Source organism: Choloepus didactylus, chromosome 16, assembly GCF_015220235.1.
Source record: "Choloepus didactylus isolate mChoDid1 chromosome 16, mChoDid1.pri, whole genome shotgun sequence".
Classification (NCBI taxonomy): Eukaryota; Metazoa; Chordata; class Mammalia; order Pilosa; family Megalonychidae; genus Choloepus; species Choloepus didactylus.
The window spans coordinates 67,020,556-67,041,666 of record NC_051322.1 but is presented as its reverse complement, the minus strand read 5'-3'; the positions used below and the strand labels follow the sequence as shown (position 1 = coordinate 67,041,666).

Below are 21,111 nucleotides of genomic sequence, written 5' to 3'. Positions count from 1 at the left end.
TGTCTTCAAATTTAAAATTTTTCGCTTCTGAATTGTGTGTGTGTATGCATATGGAGATCCATATATACAGGTATATATATGTATATGATAGTGTCTGCATACAATTATGTATTTAGTCTGTAGCTCTTAACATACATACACAGTGACCCCTAAAAAAGTCTTAGCTTGGCTCCTGAAAATTTGAAATTAATGATGATTTGGGATGAGTTTAAAGATTTCAGTGTGAGTTTATAAGTGCCTCGGAGAGTAAACATTTGGTAGGAAGTGATAAAATGATTAAAATAATTTCTGTCTATTAAAGAAGATTCCCTTTGGGTCTTGACTGGAAAACACTTTGAGTTCTACATTGAGTTACTTTACATTCTTGGATATTACAAGCTTTCCTTTTGCAAACTATGGAATTCCTAATAAAAATAACAGCTGAAGGCATCTAATTCCCCGGCATCTTGTCTGCCTGCTTTACAGATCTCATCACAGTAATCCTCAAACAGCCACCTGACAGCAGTGTTATTATTGCCCTAATTTTATAGACAGGGCTTGGAGATGTTGTGTAATTGGTTGACATCATGACAGATCAGGCCTAAAATCCAGTTTGCCTCTGAACTTCTAGACCAAGTTGTCAGGGTCAATACAAATTAATAAGACCACTTTCTTTAGTCTAAATACTTGGATCCTAAAGTGAATCAGAGCCTTTGCAGTATAGACACTGGGAGACTTTGGATTTGACAGGCTGCTTTAAAAATACAGCATTTTTCTCACACTTGAGTCAGGAGTAGATTCATTCACTAACCACATAGTCTTTTCCCAACCCCGAAATTGTATTAACCTTGGTTTATATAATAGTGTCCAAATATAATGTCCATCTTTAATATATAATCGGGAATGTATTTTGCTGCTTAAAAGAAGCAACAGCTGATACCTAAGCTTATATATTTAAAGTCAAACTAACCTGAGCTTTTTTTCTCTCTCTCAGCTCACTAGAGTGTTGACAAGTAGCCAACAAGTGAACAGGGTGACGGAGAGACTCCTCAACCAGAGTGAGATGCTCACAGCATTTATGGAGAAGCTGCAGAGAAGCATCACAGGTGGTATCGTCAGGGTCTGGTTTGGGGAGTCTGTGCTTATTTGGTAGAGAAGAAGACACATGGACTCTGTTAAATGTATCAGCAGGCATATGTTCTAGAACTTTCACTGGACTTCCTGGAGCCAAAGGACCGGAATATTTCGAAGTTTGTGAATTCTGAACTGACCAGTCCATAGTCTTTTACTGAGAGTTTTATCTTTTAAAAAATGGTGTTTCCTTTTTTAATCTTCTGTATTATGTTTGACACTTCGGTCTTAATTATCAAGCCCGTGAGACTAAAGTAGACGTGAAACCTCCCATCCCTCTGCTCAGAATAGGCAGACAGAAGTTGGGGCTTTGGTTTGATGCCAAAGTAAAATCCATGATGTTAGAATAATTTATTCACGACTCAGTTGGCATGTCCTGTCTGATCTGGCTTTGGGAATGCCATTTTCAGACTGTCTGGATGCCAAAACGTAGCCTTGCTTTTCTTTTCTGTTTATAGTGTAATAAATCATAAGGTCATGAAAAGTACAGAACCCAATGCAAGTCAGACTTGTAGGGCAAAAGGTAAGGAAATTATTAGGATAAATAGTATGCCAACTAAAAGAGTGGTTTCAAGTATTAGGTTCAGCCATGCAGCACATATTTGCTGAGCACCTTCTACATGCTAATGTCTGTGCCAGGTGCAGGAAAATGTAGAGGTAAACATGGCAGATCTCGCCATGCCTTAAGGAGTTTATGGGTACTGGGGAAGATAAGCATTAAGTAGACCAGTAATCTGAAGTCCCTGAATGTTTTGTTAGGAGATTTCCAGAGTACACTGGGGTATAGGATTGGCCTGGCCTGGCCTGACGTAGTATGGCATTGACCCAGCCTAGCAGACGTAGCAGGCCTCACTGAAGAAGGTTCTGCTTTTCTCCATCTAGTACTGTCAGCTTTTTAGAGACTTATTAAATGACTGATGAATTTTCTCTATAGAGATTATTGAAAAGGTAACAACTCTAAATCAGACCTCGGGTGATGATTTCCAGCTCCCCGACTCTACCATCCAGAATATGCAAGAGAACATTACATCTTTGCTGGAGGTCATACAGAAAAGGCACTTCATGCAGTTATACCAAAATGCCACCCTTGAACTCAAGTAAGTTCCTAAATATCATTCAAGGTGCAGCCATCTAGAGATAGGAACTTGCAAGTTGAGGGAGAAGGGGGTGTAATGGGAGGAAGGGGTGGGAAGAGAGCTCTCACTGAGGGGGAAACATAGTAAAAAAAGAGAAGGGCCCCATTGTCAAGCAAATCAAGAGATGAGTAGCAGCCCCTCCAAAGAAAGAAAAGTGTAATCAAGGCCAGTACCTCTATTTTTGTGCAGTTATGCAATAAGTTTTGTTTTATTCTGTGACCAAAACAGCATTTCCACCTTGCCCAAATAATAGAACCTTGTGACTACTGTATTTATCATGGATCAAGTATAACACTATGTTTATAGAAGAAAAAACATAGTCACAGGCTACCCCTGCAGTAAACCTAAAACAGGTCTACATTTTGGCAGAATAACTTAGGTCAGTTAGACACACCCTCATTAAATATCATGTTGTGAAATGACAGAGTAATGTCTGAGCTTCGGAGATCACAAAGAATTGTTTAGTCAAAGGCATCAAGGAGTTTGTAATTTCCTTTCAGGCTTTCTTCTTAGTATTTTTGCACAGTTATTACTTGTTACAATTGTCCAAGCTGTTTTTCTGCCATTTCCGTGATAAAATGCCTTCAGATCGTTACATGATGCTCCGTCAAAACTCCATTCTCAACAGTGAGGTATTTAAGCTATTTAAAATAAAGATGTGATGGACATCTTTATGCAAAAAATGTTTTCTCTATTTCAGATGATTATCTTATCAGGGTAGATACGAAGAAGTGGAATCAATTAGTCAAAGGAGTTGCATTTGGAGAATCTCTGATATGCATTTCCAAATTATTTTCTAAAGGATTTTTTTTTAACAATGTACATGTCCACCAGCAACACACTAGAGAGTTGGCTGTATATCTTTTCTCATTTTTGAGTATGATTTTTGATGTCATTGTTGAGTTGTCTGGATGGGGTTCTAAGAAGGGATTAATGACCTAGTTCTAGAACGAGAGATAGGACCTGGCCCACTTGCCTGAGAAAATGATGCCCTAAGGCCAGTAGGGGCGTCAGCAGAGGTGATGTCACAGGATAAAAGGGGAGCTGCCATCTACAGAACACCTTTCGTGCCAGGTAGGGGGCAGAGGGCCCTACCCCACATCATGGTCTGTAATCATTTCAACCACCTATTGAGACTGGGGACAATCCAGGTGGAGAAACTGAGACCCAGAGAATATAAGTAACTTGTCCAACGTGAGACCTCCAGGACAATAGAAAACTTGACCACAGTCCCTCAAATTCTGTTGGATCCAGGTCTCTGGTTCTTTTCCAACCCAGCATAGAAGGAAGTACCATTTGAGACTCAATCCATAAAGTACAAGTGGGTGGAATTTTGGCCATCAGAGACCGCAAACATTTAAGGCATTCAAGGTGAAGAGAGGACTCAGTAAGCAAAAGGTCAGGGTCAGGAAAATGTGGAGTGTGATCTAGCAGAGGTGGAGAGGCAATGGAAGACAACACTGAAAGGGCAAAGGGCAAAGAGCACAGCTGTAGTTTGTGCAGAATTCAGGGGCAATGGGTAATTATCGTGGTTAATCATGTTTGCAATATTAACAGTGATGCGTGGGCCTTCAGCTGTGCTCCTCTGCATACGCTTCCTCACAGATCTTCCCATAGCCCAGCCATTCTTGAGCCAGCCATCCCAGGCCCATTTGGCTCAGCTCTGCTCCCTAACCTTCCTGAGCTCCCTGCTGCCTCCAGCATATGTCCACTTCATCTATTAGATTCCACACTCCCCCGGCCCATCTGCCACTCATCCTGGGCTCTCGCCTGCTGTGGCTCCTCTTAGTGCTTTCCCGCCGCCATGCCTGGGTTGTCAACTCCTGCTTATTCCTTCACTCGGCCGCACATCAGGGTCAACTACATTAGGCAAACAATGGACCCTAAGTTAAAACATGCACTTTAATTAATAGTACAGATACAAAAGTGTGCTATCATCAATTGTAACAAATGTTCCACACCAATGGAAGGTGTTAATAATAGGGTGGTATATGGAAATCCTGTATTTTATGCATGATTGTTCTGTAAAATCCAAACTTATCTATTAAAGAAAAAAAACAAAAAAACAAAAACAAACAAAAAAACAAACACACAAAAAACACAACCCCACCATTTTGAACTTAAAAACATAATGTTTATTCCCCTAAAAAAAAAAAAAAAGGAAGAAATAAGAGTTTCAACCCATTCTTTGATCTCCTTTTCCCATTTCCCATAGATAATGCCTGTAGTTATGCTGTTTCAGATTATTTATTAGCTTTCTAGTTATAATTCTTAGAAAGTTGGTTATTGATGCTGAAGTGTGGGTGATCCTATAAGGGACCAAAATTAGCACCCAAACCAATTGCTCATCATGGTTGTTTTGGGGTCTTCAAGCCAACTCCTGCATTCAGAGTCAGTGAAGGGGCTCACAGACCTTTGCATTTCCTTGTGGTCACACCCAAGATTGGTTTCGGTGACATGGCAAGGATGCTCTGCTGGACCACACAGGGAAAAGACACACAGTTTGGGGGAATCCCTGTGCAGCCTTCCTTTGGCTCTCTGCTGCCCATAACAGGGCACTCCGTGTGTGCAATGCTCTGGCCAGAGTTGCTCATTAGAGACTTGATGCCCAAAAGTTTTACTGGGGGCTGCTCTCATGGGCACCTACTGCCTGCCAGGTACCAATTTCCAGATTCTCAGAAGGAAAGCAGGTGTTCAGCGTCATGATGTCGTAGCCCAATATACAGCCTGGTTGCTGCGTCTTAACCCAGTGATCTGATATCTGTGAAAGCTGGTGGTGTTTTACAGGCAGTTCCCAAGAAATTTTTGCAAGTTCTCCTAACAAATCGAAGGAGGGAGTTTAATGGGATATATTCAACCAATGAAAAGATTTACAATGTCAAAAATTTATTATTCTATGAAACTGCAAATTCAAAATTGCTTTAAGTAAGCAATTGGATAGTATAGTTATAAAAGAATAGGGAAAATGTTCTTTGATTTCCTAAAGCTTGCATTTCATTTTTCATTGGCACAAAGTGTATCTTTCTGGTAATTTGAATTGAAAAGTTCTGATAAAATCTATTTTTTAACTAGCTACAGAAAAGCCTTTGGTAAAATCATAGCAAATCACTGATTAGCCTCTTTTTCTGTTTCTTATCATATTACAATGGAAGATTGCAGTTTCCATCATTAGCACAGGCTGTCATTCCAATTTTCTACATCAGGATCTACTGAGATGCTTCTTTTTTATTCCGTGACCAAATGTGTTAGGAAGTTTGTGAATAAATATAATTTCTTAGGGGTGAACTATAAATCTACCAGACCTGTAGGTGTCTTAGAAAAATTGTTTCCATTTTTAAAGGGTTATGATTTATCACTTACGATTTCAAGAAGAAAGTACATTTTATGAATATGTAAAAGGTCCTTCCACTATTATATCAGAGATATATCAGAGACAGTTGTGCATTTACTTACTTTTGAGTTGTTCATTTACTTACTGTGTGAGCCATTTATATTTACCAGGGCTGCTGAAGATTTATTGTCACAAATTCAGGAAAATTACCAGAAACCACAGGAAGAGCTGAAGGCTTTAAAGGAAGCTACAAGAGGCCTCCTTTCAAAACACAGACATGAACTGCAGGCGGCAGAAAACCTAGTGAATGAAGCAGATGCCAAGACAGAGGAAAGCAACCGCCTGCTGCTCCTTATCAGTGCCAACTTGAGAGAATCCAAAGTGAGTCTTCTCAATTCGGACTGGTAACCAAATTTTCCAATGTAAATAACACCACTTTTAGCACCTTAACAATGAGCCCTGAGTATTACCTTTAGCACATAGCATTGGGCACCAAGTCAGGAAGCTGACTTGCTTTTATGAAGCATCCTTAACAGGTGTTGCTTTTTTTTTTCCCTACAGGATAAAAAGCTGCGTGTTCAAAAAGAACAAAACTTGACCTCAAAGCTAATCACCAAAGCAAGAGGGTTGATAGATGCTGCCACTTCACGTGCAAATGCTGCGCAGAATGCTCTAGCAGTAAGTTACTTTTCAGCCCGGCCACAATATAGTTTTGAAAGAATCTCCAGACACCTCCTATATGTGCACACATGCATGTCATTAAATAGATGCGTGCATATTAAAAATATTAATTTCTCCATACAGCAGTTAGAGGATCACCGGGACGAGCTACTTTTATGGAATGCCAAAATCAGGCACCATGTCGATGACTTGGTCATGCAGATGTCCAAAAGAAGAGCACTTGACCTTGTCTACAGAGCAGAGGATCATGCAGCTGAGCTCCAAAGACTTGCAGGTGTGCTGGACAGGTGAGGCCACACCCTGGCCGGAATTTGAGAGGTTGCAATCCATTGATGGCCAGGAATAAGAATGGCTATTTTGTTCATAATATCGAGCCACTCCTCTTCCTTTGTCTAAAACCAAGGACTCCTGTTATATTTCACATGACAAGGAGGATTTCCTCCCGTGTCTGGTAACTTAGTTTATCATCAGCATAAATGTCTGGTTGAAAAAACACAAACTGAAACGGATAGGGATGAAAACAAATATGCCACAATAACAAGCCATCAGGGCTTTGTTAAGCACCTACTAAGTGCTCGGTGCTTTGTTAGGTTGTGTGTGTGTGAGGGAGGCTGTTGCGGATTCACTTCTTTACATGCCTTGCCTTTGTGGAGCTTATTCTCTGGGTGGCTTATGCATGGATGGAAGATGTGTTTGCCCACACTTTACTTATGAAAGTGTTGGGGGGAAACATAAAAATAAAAAAAAATTTCTTTTAAGTGTTGGGAGTCTCCCAATCTTTGAAAGATACCACCCCCAATTATGTTCCGCTGCCTGAATGCCTACCATTGTAATATAAATATCTTAACTTCTCTCTTTGAATATTTGTTAAATATGTCTTCAAATTTCTAAAAACAAAAAAAAATGCTTTTAAACATGAAGCATAACTTTAGCCCAGTGGTTCCCAAACTTGCCTTCATATTGGAACAACCTGGGAACCTGGAGATGTTAAAAAAATACTGATGCCTTTGTCTACCCACCCAGTGAATGTGATTTAATTTTTCTGGGATATGTCCTGGTCTTTGGAAATTTTAAATGATCCCCAGATGCTTCCAGGGTGCAGCAAATGTGGGAACTACTGTTTTATGCCTTATCGGTGACTTACACACTATTGTGAGCTAATTGGTAAATTTATTTCTTGAGATTTACTCTAAAATATGGATAAAAAGAGTTCTGGAGTCCCTGAGAATGTGTATATTTTTGTTGTGTGGATGTGTTTTGTAGAAGTGGAAAAATAAATATCTTTTCAATTTGAGGAGTGTTGGCCATAAAAGATTAGGTCAAACAATGAAAGCAATTAAAAATGATATAAGGTAGAATATTTGTGTAAATTATCTGCTCAATTAAGGACCATGGTCTCCTTATGTCTTAGAAATCATTCACGGAATGTGGAGTGGGATCCTCAGTTAACTCATCCTTTTTCATCTCCTGTCACCGTTTCCCAAAAGAGGAAAAGATATTCTGACTACATACACAGCTAGAATAAAATAGCTTCTCAATATAAGAGTAGTAAAAGCAATTTGATATGATATACAAAGTTACAAAACGTTATCATTTTTTTATTTATTAATCACTGAATTTTGCCAGTGAAATAGTAATCAGCAATAACTGTTCAAGCCTGGCTTGGGAATCATCCAACCCAGTAACCTTGGGAAGAAAATGAAGTGAGTTCCTTAGCAGGCAAAGATGCGATGTGTCAGTTGTCAGATTTCATTTTCTAGATAGAGAGCTGGATGAAATTGCACCTTTAGCAGTTGGCAAGTTTATAAGTGATTTGCTCACTCCCAAGAATGAAATCCAACTGATTGAAATAATATCTGATGGTCCTCCAAAATCTCTAGTGAATTCCTTCAAATTGATATGCACGATTTGAATGATAAAATTCAGCCTCCTTTTATGTGCTTAGGAAAGCTTTCTGAAACTTAACAAGGTCATTGCAGGAGAGATTATAATCAGTGCAAGCATGCAACGGTACCCCAGACATATGCAGGGGGGGTTGACCTGAGATAAAGAAATGCTGGGGGTGGGGTTATTGATGGAAATTGAACCAAAAGATGGGAAACAGCAGTTGTCTCTTCTCTCAGTATTAATTAAACAACAGTTCTGAGTGTTATCATGAAAATGTGGCTCATCTTCCCAGAGATTACTTTCAGAGTTAGAGGGAAATAGCTACGTTGTTTTTCCTGGTTGACAATGCTTTGCTAAGTGGAAATTAGGAGGCTTTTGAGACTAGTGGGCACTTTTAATGTTAGTGCATGAATCTGCAAGTTTTGTTGCATTTATCATAACACCTCCAAACATGCTGATTCACTAGTGGCCTCGAAGATGACAGGCATGTGTCCCTGAATGCTACCAGCATGGTCCTCGTCCGCTCCAACATTCAAAGCCTGATCCAAGAGTCTGAGGGATTGGCCAGTGATGCTCTCAGGACGTCGGTTGAGGCCGGCCCGGTAGGAAATGCCCCATGGTCCAGCTTTAGTGGGCACTTTCCTCTTCTGGGTGCTGTTGGGAGATCTTTCCATAAAGGTGCTTGAGCCAAGACTCAGTGGCTCCAGTTTAAGCTTATCAACTCTCTTTCTCTTATGACTTCTGTCATCGTGTGAGAAACGTTTTAATGCCTTAAGAGAATAAATATGAAGACTTGGGACTAGTGAGGTAGAGATAAGGAAATTCTCACAATTTCCTTTAATAAAATGATCATGCTGTTTTATGTGTACTTGGGACATCTTGCTCTACCTGTGGTAAAAAAAAATATATATTTAATGGCTGGTTTCCTTCTGTATATTCTTAAAAATCTCTTTGGGTACTTTCTCCTTAGCCCTTTTAGGTTGTCTCTACCTGTTTTCTAGTTTCCTTTCTCTTTTTTTGGAACTTAATTGCAGATTATTCTGACAGAGTTGCTTGCCCTGTCTCCAGCAGGCTCTCCAGTAACTCGGTTTAAGTTGTTCTGTTTTTCAGTTCTCGGAATTCCTTGTTTCTAACGGCAAAGAGGCTCTCCAGCGCAGCTCCAAGTTTCTAAAGGAGGGCAATAGCCTGAATCGAAAGCACCAAGGTCAGTTCCTTAGCACAGACTCCATTCTTGAGCATCCTGTAAGGACACGCTTCTTTCCGAGGAGCAGTTTGAAGCTTCTCATTTCCTTGTCAAATTAACATTCCAATTTCTTATAGAACTATCATATGATTTAAAATTTCTTTCTAGTTAAGTCTCTTATGTTAACATGCCATCACCGCTGCCTTCTGTGGATTCTTTAAGCCTTCCTTGATAGCTGAATCCTACGCTACTGCTTTAGCTTGTGAGTTCCATGTTCTCCAGTGTTTGTTAAGTCTGTGGTCATCTGTCCACTTCTCATTGTTTTGTAGCTCCTTGCATATATATGTTACGTATGCTGTTTTCTTTTGCCTTTCTCGCGGAGCTAATACAATATTAGACTCATGGCAATTTCTCACTAAATAATTATAAGATTAAATCATAATTGATTTATCAATTTAAAAAATACCTACACAGTTTAGTTTTTCCTGAAAATTTCAGTAAGCAAGTACTTAGCATATGCTAAAGCTGTCCAATAAACATAACACAACATGGCAGGAGCCTCTTGTATAAGATACTTAAAAGGAAAACTATATAAGCATATAATTTTTCATAACCTACAGTGTACCTCTTGCTTTATATTCTAATATGCCAAAAATCTCTAAATTAAGAACAAAGATTCATCATACATAGAGCTCACACCCCTTTCAGACTAATTCCACAGCTGTCCGAAACAAGTGCTTGAATATGTGTATGTTTTTGTTTCTCTGTGACTGACACAATTTAGACGTTATGGTGTCTTAAATTATAGAAGGTGCATGGTGCTCAATTGTAAAGCATTAAACACAAATTCAAGCATCTGTGTTTATGGGCTGTGGTTTCACTTTCACCACAATCAAAGATATTTCATAGTCCAGGAAATAGTGAACTTTCTGGCAGTTAAAATTTTAGGCAGAACCACTGTATGTTCATCAAGGATTTTATCAGTTTTTTTTTTTAACTGTGTGTTCAGAATCCAAATGTACTTATCTGTTATGAGCAGAAACTTTAAAAGTAAAATATTTGATTGAACTTGAAGAAGGTGGAGTTGGGTCCCCATTGGGTGGTCAGAACATTCCAGAAAGAGGAGGCACTATGGCCGGGGAAGCAGGTGAGGGGTTGTGAGAGTTATGGGCAGGAGCCCATGGTTGGAGTTCTGCAACCTAGAAGAGAGAGGTGACCACGATTTAGGTGAGGATAAATTAGTGTGTCTGATTAAGACTGAGTGATTGAAACACAATTCTTCACTCAAGCTCTTATTAAATTGAACCTGAAATTTAAGAAGAAATATTAGTGAGAAGGGCAACAAGCAAGGTAGAAAATAATGTGGCCTACTAAAAACACACTCTTTTTTTTATAATGAGTGGTGCTAAACTCCTAAGTCTTGGCTGGAAAATAATTTTCAGTATTGGGGGGGGTCTCCATGGAAAGCCGTTGCTTCTGTAAATGGGGTGATGGGAAAAAAAATGTGTCTGGGCAACTTTTTAGGAGGCTAACCTTAAAGGAAAAACTTTTTCTGTCTTTTAAATAGGTATTACATTGGAACTGAGTGAATTGAAAAACTCTGTGAAGAGATTTCAAGGGAATGCTGATAAAATTACTGGGCAGATCAATGAATCACTCTTGATACTTAAAGCACTTCCTGAAAGTAGGTGGAAAGTAATTAATGGCTTCTGTTGCAAAACCATTATATGTGACTATGATGAAGTCCTGTCTCAAGCCTGATTAAGAGCCCTATCTCTAAATGAGACCAAGATTGATAAAGTTTGTATTTTTAAAAGTATCTTATTTGGAAGTGAAAATAGCTATTTTTAAATAACTTTAAAAAACTTGCATTGAAATGCTAGAGTTACACGCTTTACAACAAAAGCTTTGGAGACTTTATGCTACCATATTAGTTGCTTACTTCTACAATGGACATGACACATCCCATAGATGAAAGATGCTGAGGTGCTTTTTACTGGCCTTAACGGAGAATGCTAGATTCATTATAAATGTGGGAAATTGAAGAATTCTTGCTTGGTAATCTTCCTTCATGAGGCAATAAAGCATTCTAAAATTGGCACATGGATCACTTTAATATTGATGGCTTGGAAATGCAGTGTTAATTAGAAGTTTAAATAGGATAACTTGTTAAACGTGTAACATAAATGAATTGTGCTATGGTACATTATCTACCACTCCCTCAAGCTTCGCTTTGGTTCTTAAAGAGCGGAAATCCCTGAGTGTTTTGAGCTTTTTTTTTAAAAAGTCTTACAAGATGCCCAAACTCATCTCTGAAGTTCTTGTCTCCCTCTTTCCCTCGTGAGATGAACATTACTGTGTGGAGATGTGCTGGGGGACTCTGCCCTTACTTCTTACCTTTAAATCAATGGAGCATTTTCTGTTCTGGAAGTTGTTTTATTTTTCTTTTTCTTTTTTTTAAGGATAATATGGGAGATAATAAAATACTTAAAAATAATTTATTTTTAGATGTAACTTCTAACTTGCAGAAAAGTTGTAAGGAGAGTAAAACAACTCAGATTCTCCTCATATTACTGTTTTGTCACCTTTGTGACAAAACACTTTTAAATGAATAATGATGCCTTTTAAAAAAATTAAGCCCCAGATTTGTTAGAATAATTCTGAATTCCAGGTTACCTTTGGTAACCATTTAGTCTTTATTCTGCCGTCAAATCTGGAAGCGAGTTTTGTAGGCAAACACCAATTCTTTCAGCCTAGGACACAGTCCGTCTCACCTACAAATGTTCCAAAACCTTCCTATCCAGATGTGGAAGGATTTGGAGAAGGTGTTTAATGAAGATACAAAGGGGTGATAGGAAACAGACCAAAGAAACAAATTTAGTTTATTAATATAAGACACTGAGCACATGGCAATTAGCAGTTGTCATTGTGTTTGCATTATGTATCAAAACCATATTCCAAAGGATTGTTACCAGAATTACTTCATTTGTCCCTAAAAGACAGCAGCATAGCATGTGATGAACAGCCTTAATATTCCCAGTGAAAACAAGAGCCCTTGCTTTATGATCAACAACTGACACGAAATACTCTAATGTGTTTCTGTGTAAAATTACATGTGTTCTAGTTTTATATTTTTCTCTGTGCATAACGACCAGAGTGTCTGCTTGCATCTAAACTTATTCCAGGTAATTATATGCTACCACTAATGTGAACTTTGAAAAATGTAAAACAAATGGTTTATAATGTAGAATGTAGGGGAACTAGCAATAGAGAGCAATTAAGGAAGGGGGAACGATAATCCAATAAGAACAGATAAGCTATCGTGGGTAAATTTAACATTCTGGAATGCCCAGGAATGACTATGGTCTGTTAATTTCTGATGGATATAGTAGGAACAAGTTCACAGAAATGTTGCTATGTTAGGTTACTTTCTTGGGGTAGAGTAGGAACATGTTGGAAGTAAAGTAGTTATCATAGGTTGGTTGTCTTTTTCTTACTCCCTTGTTATGGTCTCTTTGAAATGTTCTTTTATTGTATGTTTTTTTAAATTGTTTTTATTTTTTATACAGTTGATTTAAAAAAAAGGTTTAAAAAAAAAAAAACAAGGAAAAAATATGCAGAGCCCCCTTGAGGAGGTGATGGAGAATGCAGGAGTATTGGCCTGCCCCACCCCGATGGTTGCTGATGTGCTCACAGACATAGGGGACTGGTGGTTTGATGGGCTGAGCCCTCTATCACGGGACTTGCCCTTGGGAGGACTGTTGCTGCAAAGGAGAAGCTAGGCCTCCCTATGGTTGTGCCTAAGAGTCTCCTCCCGAATGCCTCTTTGTTGCTCAGATGTGGCCCTCTCTCTCTGGCTAAGCCAACTTGAAAGGTGAAATCACTGCCCTCCCCACTACGTGGGATCAGACACCCAGGGGTGTAAATCTCCCTGGCAACGTGGAATATGACTCCTGGGGAGGAATGTAGACCTGGCATCGTGGGATGGAGAACATCTTCTTGACCAAAAGGGGGAAATGAAAGGAAATGAAGTAAGCTTCAGTGGCAGAGAGATTCCAAAAGGAGCCGAGTGGTCACTCTGGTGGGCACTCTTACGCACACTTTAGACAACCCTTTTTAGGTTCTAAAGAATTGGGGTAGCTGGTGGTGGATACCTGAAACTATCAAACTACAACCCAGAACCCATGAATCTCGAAGACAGTTGTATAAAAATGTAGCCTATGAGGGGTGATAATGGGATTGGGAAAGCCATAAGGACCACACTCCACTTTGTCTAGTTTATGGATGGATAACTAGAAAAATAGGGGAAGGAAACAAACAAAGAAATAAACAAACAAAGGCACCCAGTGTTCTTTTTTACTTCAATTGCTCTTTTTCACTTTAATTATTATTACTGTTATTTTTGTGTGTGTGCTAATGAAGGTGTCAGGGATTGATTTAGGTGATGAATGTACAACTATGTAATGGTACTGTGAACAATCGAAAGTACGATTTGTTTTGTATGACTGCATGGTATGTGAATATATCTCAATAAAATGAAGATTAAAAAAAATTTATTTCAGGTGCCAGAGACAAAGCAACCCAAACCAAAGAGCTGGCTGTATCTGCGAACCAGAGTGCGGCTGGCACGCTAAAGGCTGTTGTGGGTTTGAGTCAGATGCTGCTGAATACATCAGCTGTGCTGAACAGGGTCAATGCCACTTTGCAAGAAACCAGTGCCCTCCTGCGTGACTCCTCAGAGGCCAGTACGTCTCATCTATTTACAAGAATATCAAGGATTTGATTATTGCGAATGTTCTGTTTAATCCAGTGTGTTCCTAATGGACAATCCATTTGTCTTGTCTCCCCTTCCCCGACTTTCTTGCCACCTCTCATCTCCTTGCATTTGTTAGCTCTGTTAGTTGGAAGAAAAGTTAAGGACGTGGAAACACAAGCCAACCTTTTATTTGATCGGTTGAAGCCTTTGAGGACATTAGAAGAGAACCTGAGCAGAAACCTATCAGAAATTAAACTGTTGATCAGCCAGGCCCGGAAACAAGCAGCTTCTGTGAGTGTGGGGCTCCTGTAGACAAGCTTTCAAAATGACCACAGCACTCCTTCAGCTGGGGCTCTGGGGCCATGGAATTCATCTGGCTAGGCGCTCAATAATGCTGGGCCCCCTAGAACTTCTGCAGACACAGCTCAAGAACACCAGGTCCCAAACAACTCCTTCAGGGACAGGGACTTCCTCATAGCCTCTTCTGAAGTACACTTAACAGGAAGAATTAGCCCATTTTCTTTGATTTCAGCTTGTATTCAGTGTGTTTCAATATGCTTTTAGCAGAGAAATCTTCATGTCTTTGTGGAGATTTTATAATTACTTGTAGCTATAGCCTGGATTTATAGATTTCTAATTGTTAGCCTAAGTGGTGTAAAATGCATTCAGTCCAAGTGTTTAATCACTTGGATTTTTTTTTGGCTGTGTGTAGTGTTATATCATCATTTTGCCCACTTAGTTTTATGAATCCAAGGACTCTTTGGAATTTTCTTGGAGTATGGTCCTCATCCCATAGGAGTTTATGGTCTGAGAATAGTTTGTACCTCCACAAATGCTTCATAAATGTATACACACTTGAAGCACAAGTTGGAGAGGATGTTTTAGAATGATCCACGGCATGTAGTGCTTCTTGTGCTCTAAGGGGGCATAACGATGAACTCTCCTCTAACGTTTATCCACTTGAAGCTTCCTAGCCAAGGAAAAGGAGTTCCAGCCTTTTTTGGTCTCCCCCGAGTGACCTCTCAATTAGATTTTACTGAACTCTGGCTTTTTAGTTTCAGTCCCTAAGTCCATGCAAGCCCAAGGGATGCTTCCGAATACTATGATTGATGCAACCTTATAATCTTTAAGGTTAACATAAGATGTAGACGCAGATCAACTCCCAATCCAGAAATATGCAGTAATGCATAGTTCCCTAGAAACACTTCTGAATGAGTAAATTTAGTACCCCTCCGTTCAGTCACCAAATGTGCAAAGGATATCCTCTCTGTATCCGGTGTGAGGATTCCCAGGTGATTTTCATGTGGTCCTTTAAGGAATTAAAAACTTATGTGACCCTGGCAACGTGGAATATGACTCCCAGGGAGGAATGTAGACCTGGCACCGTGGGACGGAGAACATCTTCTTGACCAAAAGGGGGATGTGAAAGGAAATGAAATAAGCTTCAGTGGCAGAGAGATTCCAAAAGGAGCCGAGAGGTCACTCTGGTGGGCACTCTTATGCACACTTTAGACAACCCTTTTTAGGTTCTAAAGAATTGGGGTAGCTGGTGGTGGATACCTGAAACTATCAAACTACAACCCAGAACCCATGAATCTCGAAGACAGTTGTATAAAAATGTAGCTTATGAGGGGTGACAATGGGATTGGGAAAGCCATAAGGACCAAACACCACTTTGTCTAGTTTATGGATGGATGTGTAGAAAAGTAGGGGAGGGAAACAGACAGACAAAGGTACCCAGTGTTCTTTTTTACTTCAATTGCTCTTTTTCACTCTAATTATTATTCTTGTTATTTTTGTGTGTGTGCTAATGAAGGTGTCAGGGATTGATTTAGGTGATGAATGTACAACTATGTAATGGTACTGTAAACAATCGAAAGTACAATTTGTTTTGTATGACTGCGTGGTATGTGAATATATCTCAATAAAATGATGATTTTAAAAAAAAAAAAAAAAAAAAAAAAAAAAACTTATGTGAGCAAGACAGTTTCCTATACAAAAAATACTCTTTAAAGACCCAAGTCTGACCTTCCCACATTTAAACACTTTACCAAAATAAAAGTGTTTTCTTCATGACCTGATTTCTCATTTTATGAAACCCAAAGCATTATGTATCATCAGTGAGGGTGCAAATCTGTTAAGGGATGGCACTTTTGAACTCTTGGCGAGCTGCCAGCATTTCCCATGGAATGAACGAGACACTTGATCTTCTACAGATTAAAGTTGCTGTGTCTGCAGACAGAGATTGTATTCGGGCCTACCAGCCTCCAATTTCTTCCACCAACTATAACACCTTGACGCTGAATGTTAAGACGAGCGAGCCTGATAACCTTCTGTTCTACCTGGGTAGCAGCACCGGCGTAAGTTACGGACCTGCAGAAAACAGCAGTGATTCTCATATTAACATATACATTTTCTGAATTGACACTTTTGGGGATGAGATAAAAACAGTGCCTTGGCGAACTCACTAATTCTCCTAAGGGAATTAAGCATTGGGTTAAAAATTTAAGCAATAAGGAAAATGGCATTTCTGAAAGGTGCATCTGTTTGCATCAGGAAAATAGCTTTTCATGCCGCCCTCTGAGCTCTGAAACTATCCAATTCAGCTTTGGATAGTTTCTGTCGAGTGGGTTGTGGTGGTTGTCCCCAGGAGTGGGGGGCACGCCCCCTAGAGGATGTATCGGAAATCTCAGGCCTCATCCAGGCTCTGCATGTCCCCAGGGGTCCTGCTCTCCTGGAAGCCCACGGATATCTCTGGCCCTGCCGGTTGGAACAGGTCAGAATCCTCGGGTTGTGTTAACACACGCATACATTCTCTGAAATGTCTTCTTAGGAGAGCATGTGCGAGCTGCAGGTGAGCTCATGATGTGAGATCTCAGGCTGCTTATTTCACATTAAAGTGTTGCCTTCTCAAAAATGACTAGGCAAAGAAAGAAGTTCCAGACCTTCCCTGTGCTCTCCGGGGACTGCTGGTGATGCTGGGAGAGGTTCAGTGGGGAACTTACCAAGGGCAAGCTGGGGTTTCAATGTTCAGCAATGGCTACTTCTCCCAAGGCTCTGGGCCACGCTCCAGCTCCAAGGAGCGGAGCATTTGAAGATGTAAAGACAAAAGGAAGAACGTGTTTCGCTTTTTTGCTCTTTTTTTTTTTTTTTTTTTTTTTTTTAAGAATGAAGAAAATGCCGCGAGAAGATACATTCTTTAAAGAGTTTTGGTTGTCAGGCCGATTGCAAATTCACCCCCACCTTGCTGTCCCGCCCCGCAGGTAGACTTCCTGGCAGTGGAGATGCGGCGGGGAAAGGTGGCTCTCCTGTGGGACATGGGCTCCGGGTCGGCGCGACTGGAATTCCCAGACTCCCCGGTTGATGACAACAATTGGCACAGGATCCATGTGACCAGGTAATGAAGAAAGTTCTCTCCTCTCCCCTCTCTTTTTGAAACTGTTATTTGCCTAGTCTTTCATAAGCGACTGCATGCTTGTAACATCATATTTGAAGCTTTGAAACTTCGAGAAAGTCAGATTATAGTCAAGAAATACTTGATTTAGGTTAAGTATAGAAAGGAGGGATTTATTTTTTTCTTATTGGGCAAGAAATAAACTTTTTACCAAAATTGATTATCTCTGGAATGCAAGGTTTTACTCTGAGCCCGGTAAAATGTTAGCAGAGGATAAAGCTCCTCCTGGCAGGAATTTGAGGGGTTGGCGGGAGTAAATAATTAGAAGAGGATGGAAGCAAGGCATACTAGCCAGGAATGCATTTTCCTAAAATTCAGGCACAGAGCAAAATTCTTCTTGAAAGCCTTCTCCAGAGGTAACTACTTTTAAGCAACCCAAAATATATCTTTCTTTTCACTGTTCTGTAGCATTGTGGTTTGTTGTTGACAATTGAATGTTGTTGGGGATTTTTTTTTGCTTTGTTTTGTACAAATATGGGGTAATATTGAAGGCAGTAGGCTCATTCAGATATAATTTAACTCATTATCTGTGGCTGTGGTAAGCAGAGAGGTAACATGCCGAGATTTATGTTTCAAAGGAATTATTCTACAAGATTTTGGAGAGTAATTGGGGAGGGAGAGTGAGAGTGCAGACTGGAAGCAGGAGATGAGTTGGGGGTTGTTGCAGGACATGGAGAGAAGTAGATGGAAGCTGTGCGTGAACTGGATGTGTGTATATGTGGGTTGATGTGAAATTCTGACGGTGTCCTTTTTGCAACTCTTTGTGTTCCTTAGATTTGGAAACATTGGTTCACTGAGTGTAAAGGAGATGAGCTCAACTCAAGAGCCACCAACCAAAACAAGTAAATCCCCGGGAACTGCTAATGTTCTGGATGTAAACAATTCAACACTGATGTTTGTTGGAGGACTTGGAGGACAAATCAAGGTAAAATTCTGGAAGTTCATCCCCCCAGGGATGCCTGACTGATTTTACCCATACGTCAAATTTACTTGTTTAAATGGTTGAGTAATTCCTAGACAGATGAAGATTTTTCTGCTTTTATTTTACCTTAATTACAGTGCATCTGCATGGTTGGGTTGGTTTGTAGGGCAAAGAACATGCTTAATAAAAAGTCTATGAATGGAAAAGAAGCCAATGGTTCATTTTGCTGTTAGGATTTCTTTCCATTGATGAAAAAAGAAATCCAGTATTTCACATTAATTTCTGTAAAGTTCCTTTGTCTCTATTCTAACTCTAGTGATAGATCAATACCAATTGGTGTTTAGCAGAAGAGCCAATTGTATATATTTTATCAGTTATCTCACAGAATGAGAATATTCCATGAGAATATTCTCAGATGAGAAAAAGGTCTGGGTCCTTTTTGGGTCTCTCACTCCTGACCCCATCCATTGCCTGGGTTTCCATTTTCTTGCCTGTAAATGGACTTCACTCCAGCGACCGTGGTAACTGAGATGACCCTTAAGATCATCTCCAGTTGACACTTCTTCTGGGATTCCACTTCAAAACTGGAAGGAAATCCAGTGATTACAGACTGGGCATCTTTCTGGATACTGTTTTCTCAAATTTTGGATTTGTTAGATTTGAGCTCCCAGGAAGAAGATATGCACACTTGAGTTTATTTCTCTTTGCCAAATATATGTGGGTCTTGTTTGTTTGTGTGTTTACATTAGAAATCTCCTGCGGTGAAAGTTACTCATTTTAAAGGCTGCATGGGAGCAGCGACCTTGAATGGAAAATCTGTTGGCCTGTGGAACTATATTGAAAGGGAGGGCAAATGCCACGGATGTTTTGGAAGGTAACATCTCCTCATATTAAACACTTGGTGTGATATTCTATTAACTTTGGAGAACTGCTTAAAGAAATTATATGTATAGCAAAGGGATTGATAAAATTTGTGTTATTGGTCATCTGATTGAAAGGGATATGATGTAGAATTTTCTAAGACAAGCATGAATATTGTTTTCATCCTTTAAAAGGAAATGTTCTTTTTGCTGTATCTTGCATCATATGCTTTGATCATTGATGATAAATTCTAGAAGCTTCAGACATCTCAAACAACCTTCTGTCTCAGAGAACCATACTTAAGTCATCTTGGGTAAATTGCTGTATATTTTTATTTTGATACTGCCACGGATGAGAATTTTTGCTTGTGCAGTCAGTTTTATAGATTAATACTTAACTATTCCTAACCAACTTCTGTGAAATTCTAAATAAAATGCATGTGGAAATGGAGAACAACTAACACTCTTGTTTTTATTGATATAACAGGCAGCCTTTTATAACTTAATCCCACCTTCTCCAATACTTTCTAACAAAATAACTGTAACCCCTTAGTAAATAAGACCGATTTTCTAGCACTTGAGTAATTAAGACAAAAATTGCCTTTTGCCATTTAAGAAATGTAACATCTGGTATAATTTCTCCGAGCTAATGGGTTGCGGCTGTCCAGGTAGATATCTGTAGTCAACAGTGAGCCATAAGATCAGTTAGAAACAACTTACATTACATTTAGAAACTCATGGGTGAGCTTGCCTTTTGCCATTGGCAGGTATGTTTTCTTATGTGCCAGTAGTGGAGGGTTTGTAGTTTAAGCCTTTTATTTGCTATCCCCCTCCCCCCCCATCCCCACCTTAGCTTACTTAAAAAGTCATGATTTCAAGCTTGGTTATTGGGGTTTTAGGATTATAAAAGAATGTTGGATTTGGGATTAAGTCTCTCAGACTCCCATCACAGCTCTCCTGGGATACCCAATCTCTCTCTTTGACTTTGGGTAAGTCACTGGCACTTTTGGGTCAACTGTCTCTGAGCTTTGGTTTCTTCTTCCAGAAAAAGAAAACAATAATCACCCTTGTCTTACCTACCTCCAAAACTTATCGTGATGAACAGACCTGATATATGTGAAAATACCTTATGAATTTGAAACATTGCACCAAAATTTATCACTGCTCTTCCCACAGTAATGTTATAGTGCTTTCCATATACATGTCTCAGGATTGTTTTCTTGACATGTGAGGAAACCAGGGTTTTGTGGTTAGCGAGTATGATTAAAAAATATTACCTGTGAAGTCGTGCCATCTCCCTGGAACTTCAGGAGAAAAAGCACATATATTTAGGCTCTCTGAAATGTGCTGTTTTTCTAGCAAGGAAGTCTTCTCAGCAGTTTCACAATTCTATCATGAAAAATGACCCAACCCCTGGATTGTCTCCCCTACGATGACCCCAGACCACTGACCCTCCTTTTAGAAAGGGAAGTCTTACCAGAAATGGAATATTTCTAAGATGGAAAACAACTGCCTACTTTAGCTGTTAAAATATCCCCTATTTTCATCAGATTTTCAGGGTGATTTTTAAAACCCCTTGCTTCAACCTGCAGCCTTGGGTGGATTTCATTGTTCCTGACTCGTCTTCCCTTGGGCTGAGGGAGTCAGTTTTCCACGTGGCCACCTGGTTGTTCCTTGTGGGACGCCTGCAGCCTGCCAGCTTTCCCCTCCCTGGATCTCGGATGGAAGGGGAAGCTTGTTCCTGGGAGGGGACAGCCAGCTGGCACTGCCTTCTTCTTGATCCCAGCCTGG

General features: G+C 39.8%; 1 protein-coding gene across 2 annotated transcripts in view; it reads left to right on the top strand.

The window, feature by feature from the left end:
- LAMA1 (laminin subunit alpha 1) overlaps nt 1-21,111 on the top strand; it is a 145,989-nt gene that overhangs the window by 100,235 nt on the left and 24,643 nt on the right. For both annotated transcript variants that reach the window (XM_037806175.1, XM_037806176.1), the window contains exons 35-48: nt 974-1,085; nt 2,045-2,207; nt 5,748-5,958; nt 6,139-6,255; nt 6,382-6,545; nt 8,612-8,747; nt 9,256-9,349; nt 10,896-11,012; nt 13,891-14,073; nt 14,221-14,375; nt 16,301-16,444; nt 17,348-17,481; nt 18,313-18,463; nt 19,210-19,334. In XM_037806175.1, coding sequence (XP_037662103.1) covers nt 974-1,085; nt 2,045-2,207; nt 5,748-5,958; nt 6,139-6,255; nt 6,382-6,545; nt 8,612-8,747; nt 9,256-9,349; nt 10,896-11,012; nt 13,891-14,073; nt 14,221-14,375; nt 16,301-16,444; nt 17,348-17,481; nt 18,313-18,463; nt 19,210-19,334 — 2,006 coding nt within the window. The remainder of the gene's footprint in view (nt 1-973; nt 1,086-2,044; nt 2,208-5,747; nt 5,959-6,138; nt 6,256-6,381; nt 6,546-8,611; nt 8,748-9,255; nt 9,350-10,895; nt 11,013-13,890; nt 14,074-14,220; nt 14,376-16,300; nt 16,445-17,347; nt 17,482-18,312; nt 18,464-19,209; nt 19,335-21,111) is intronic.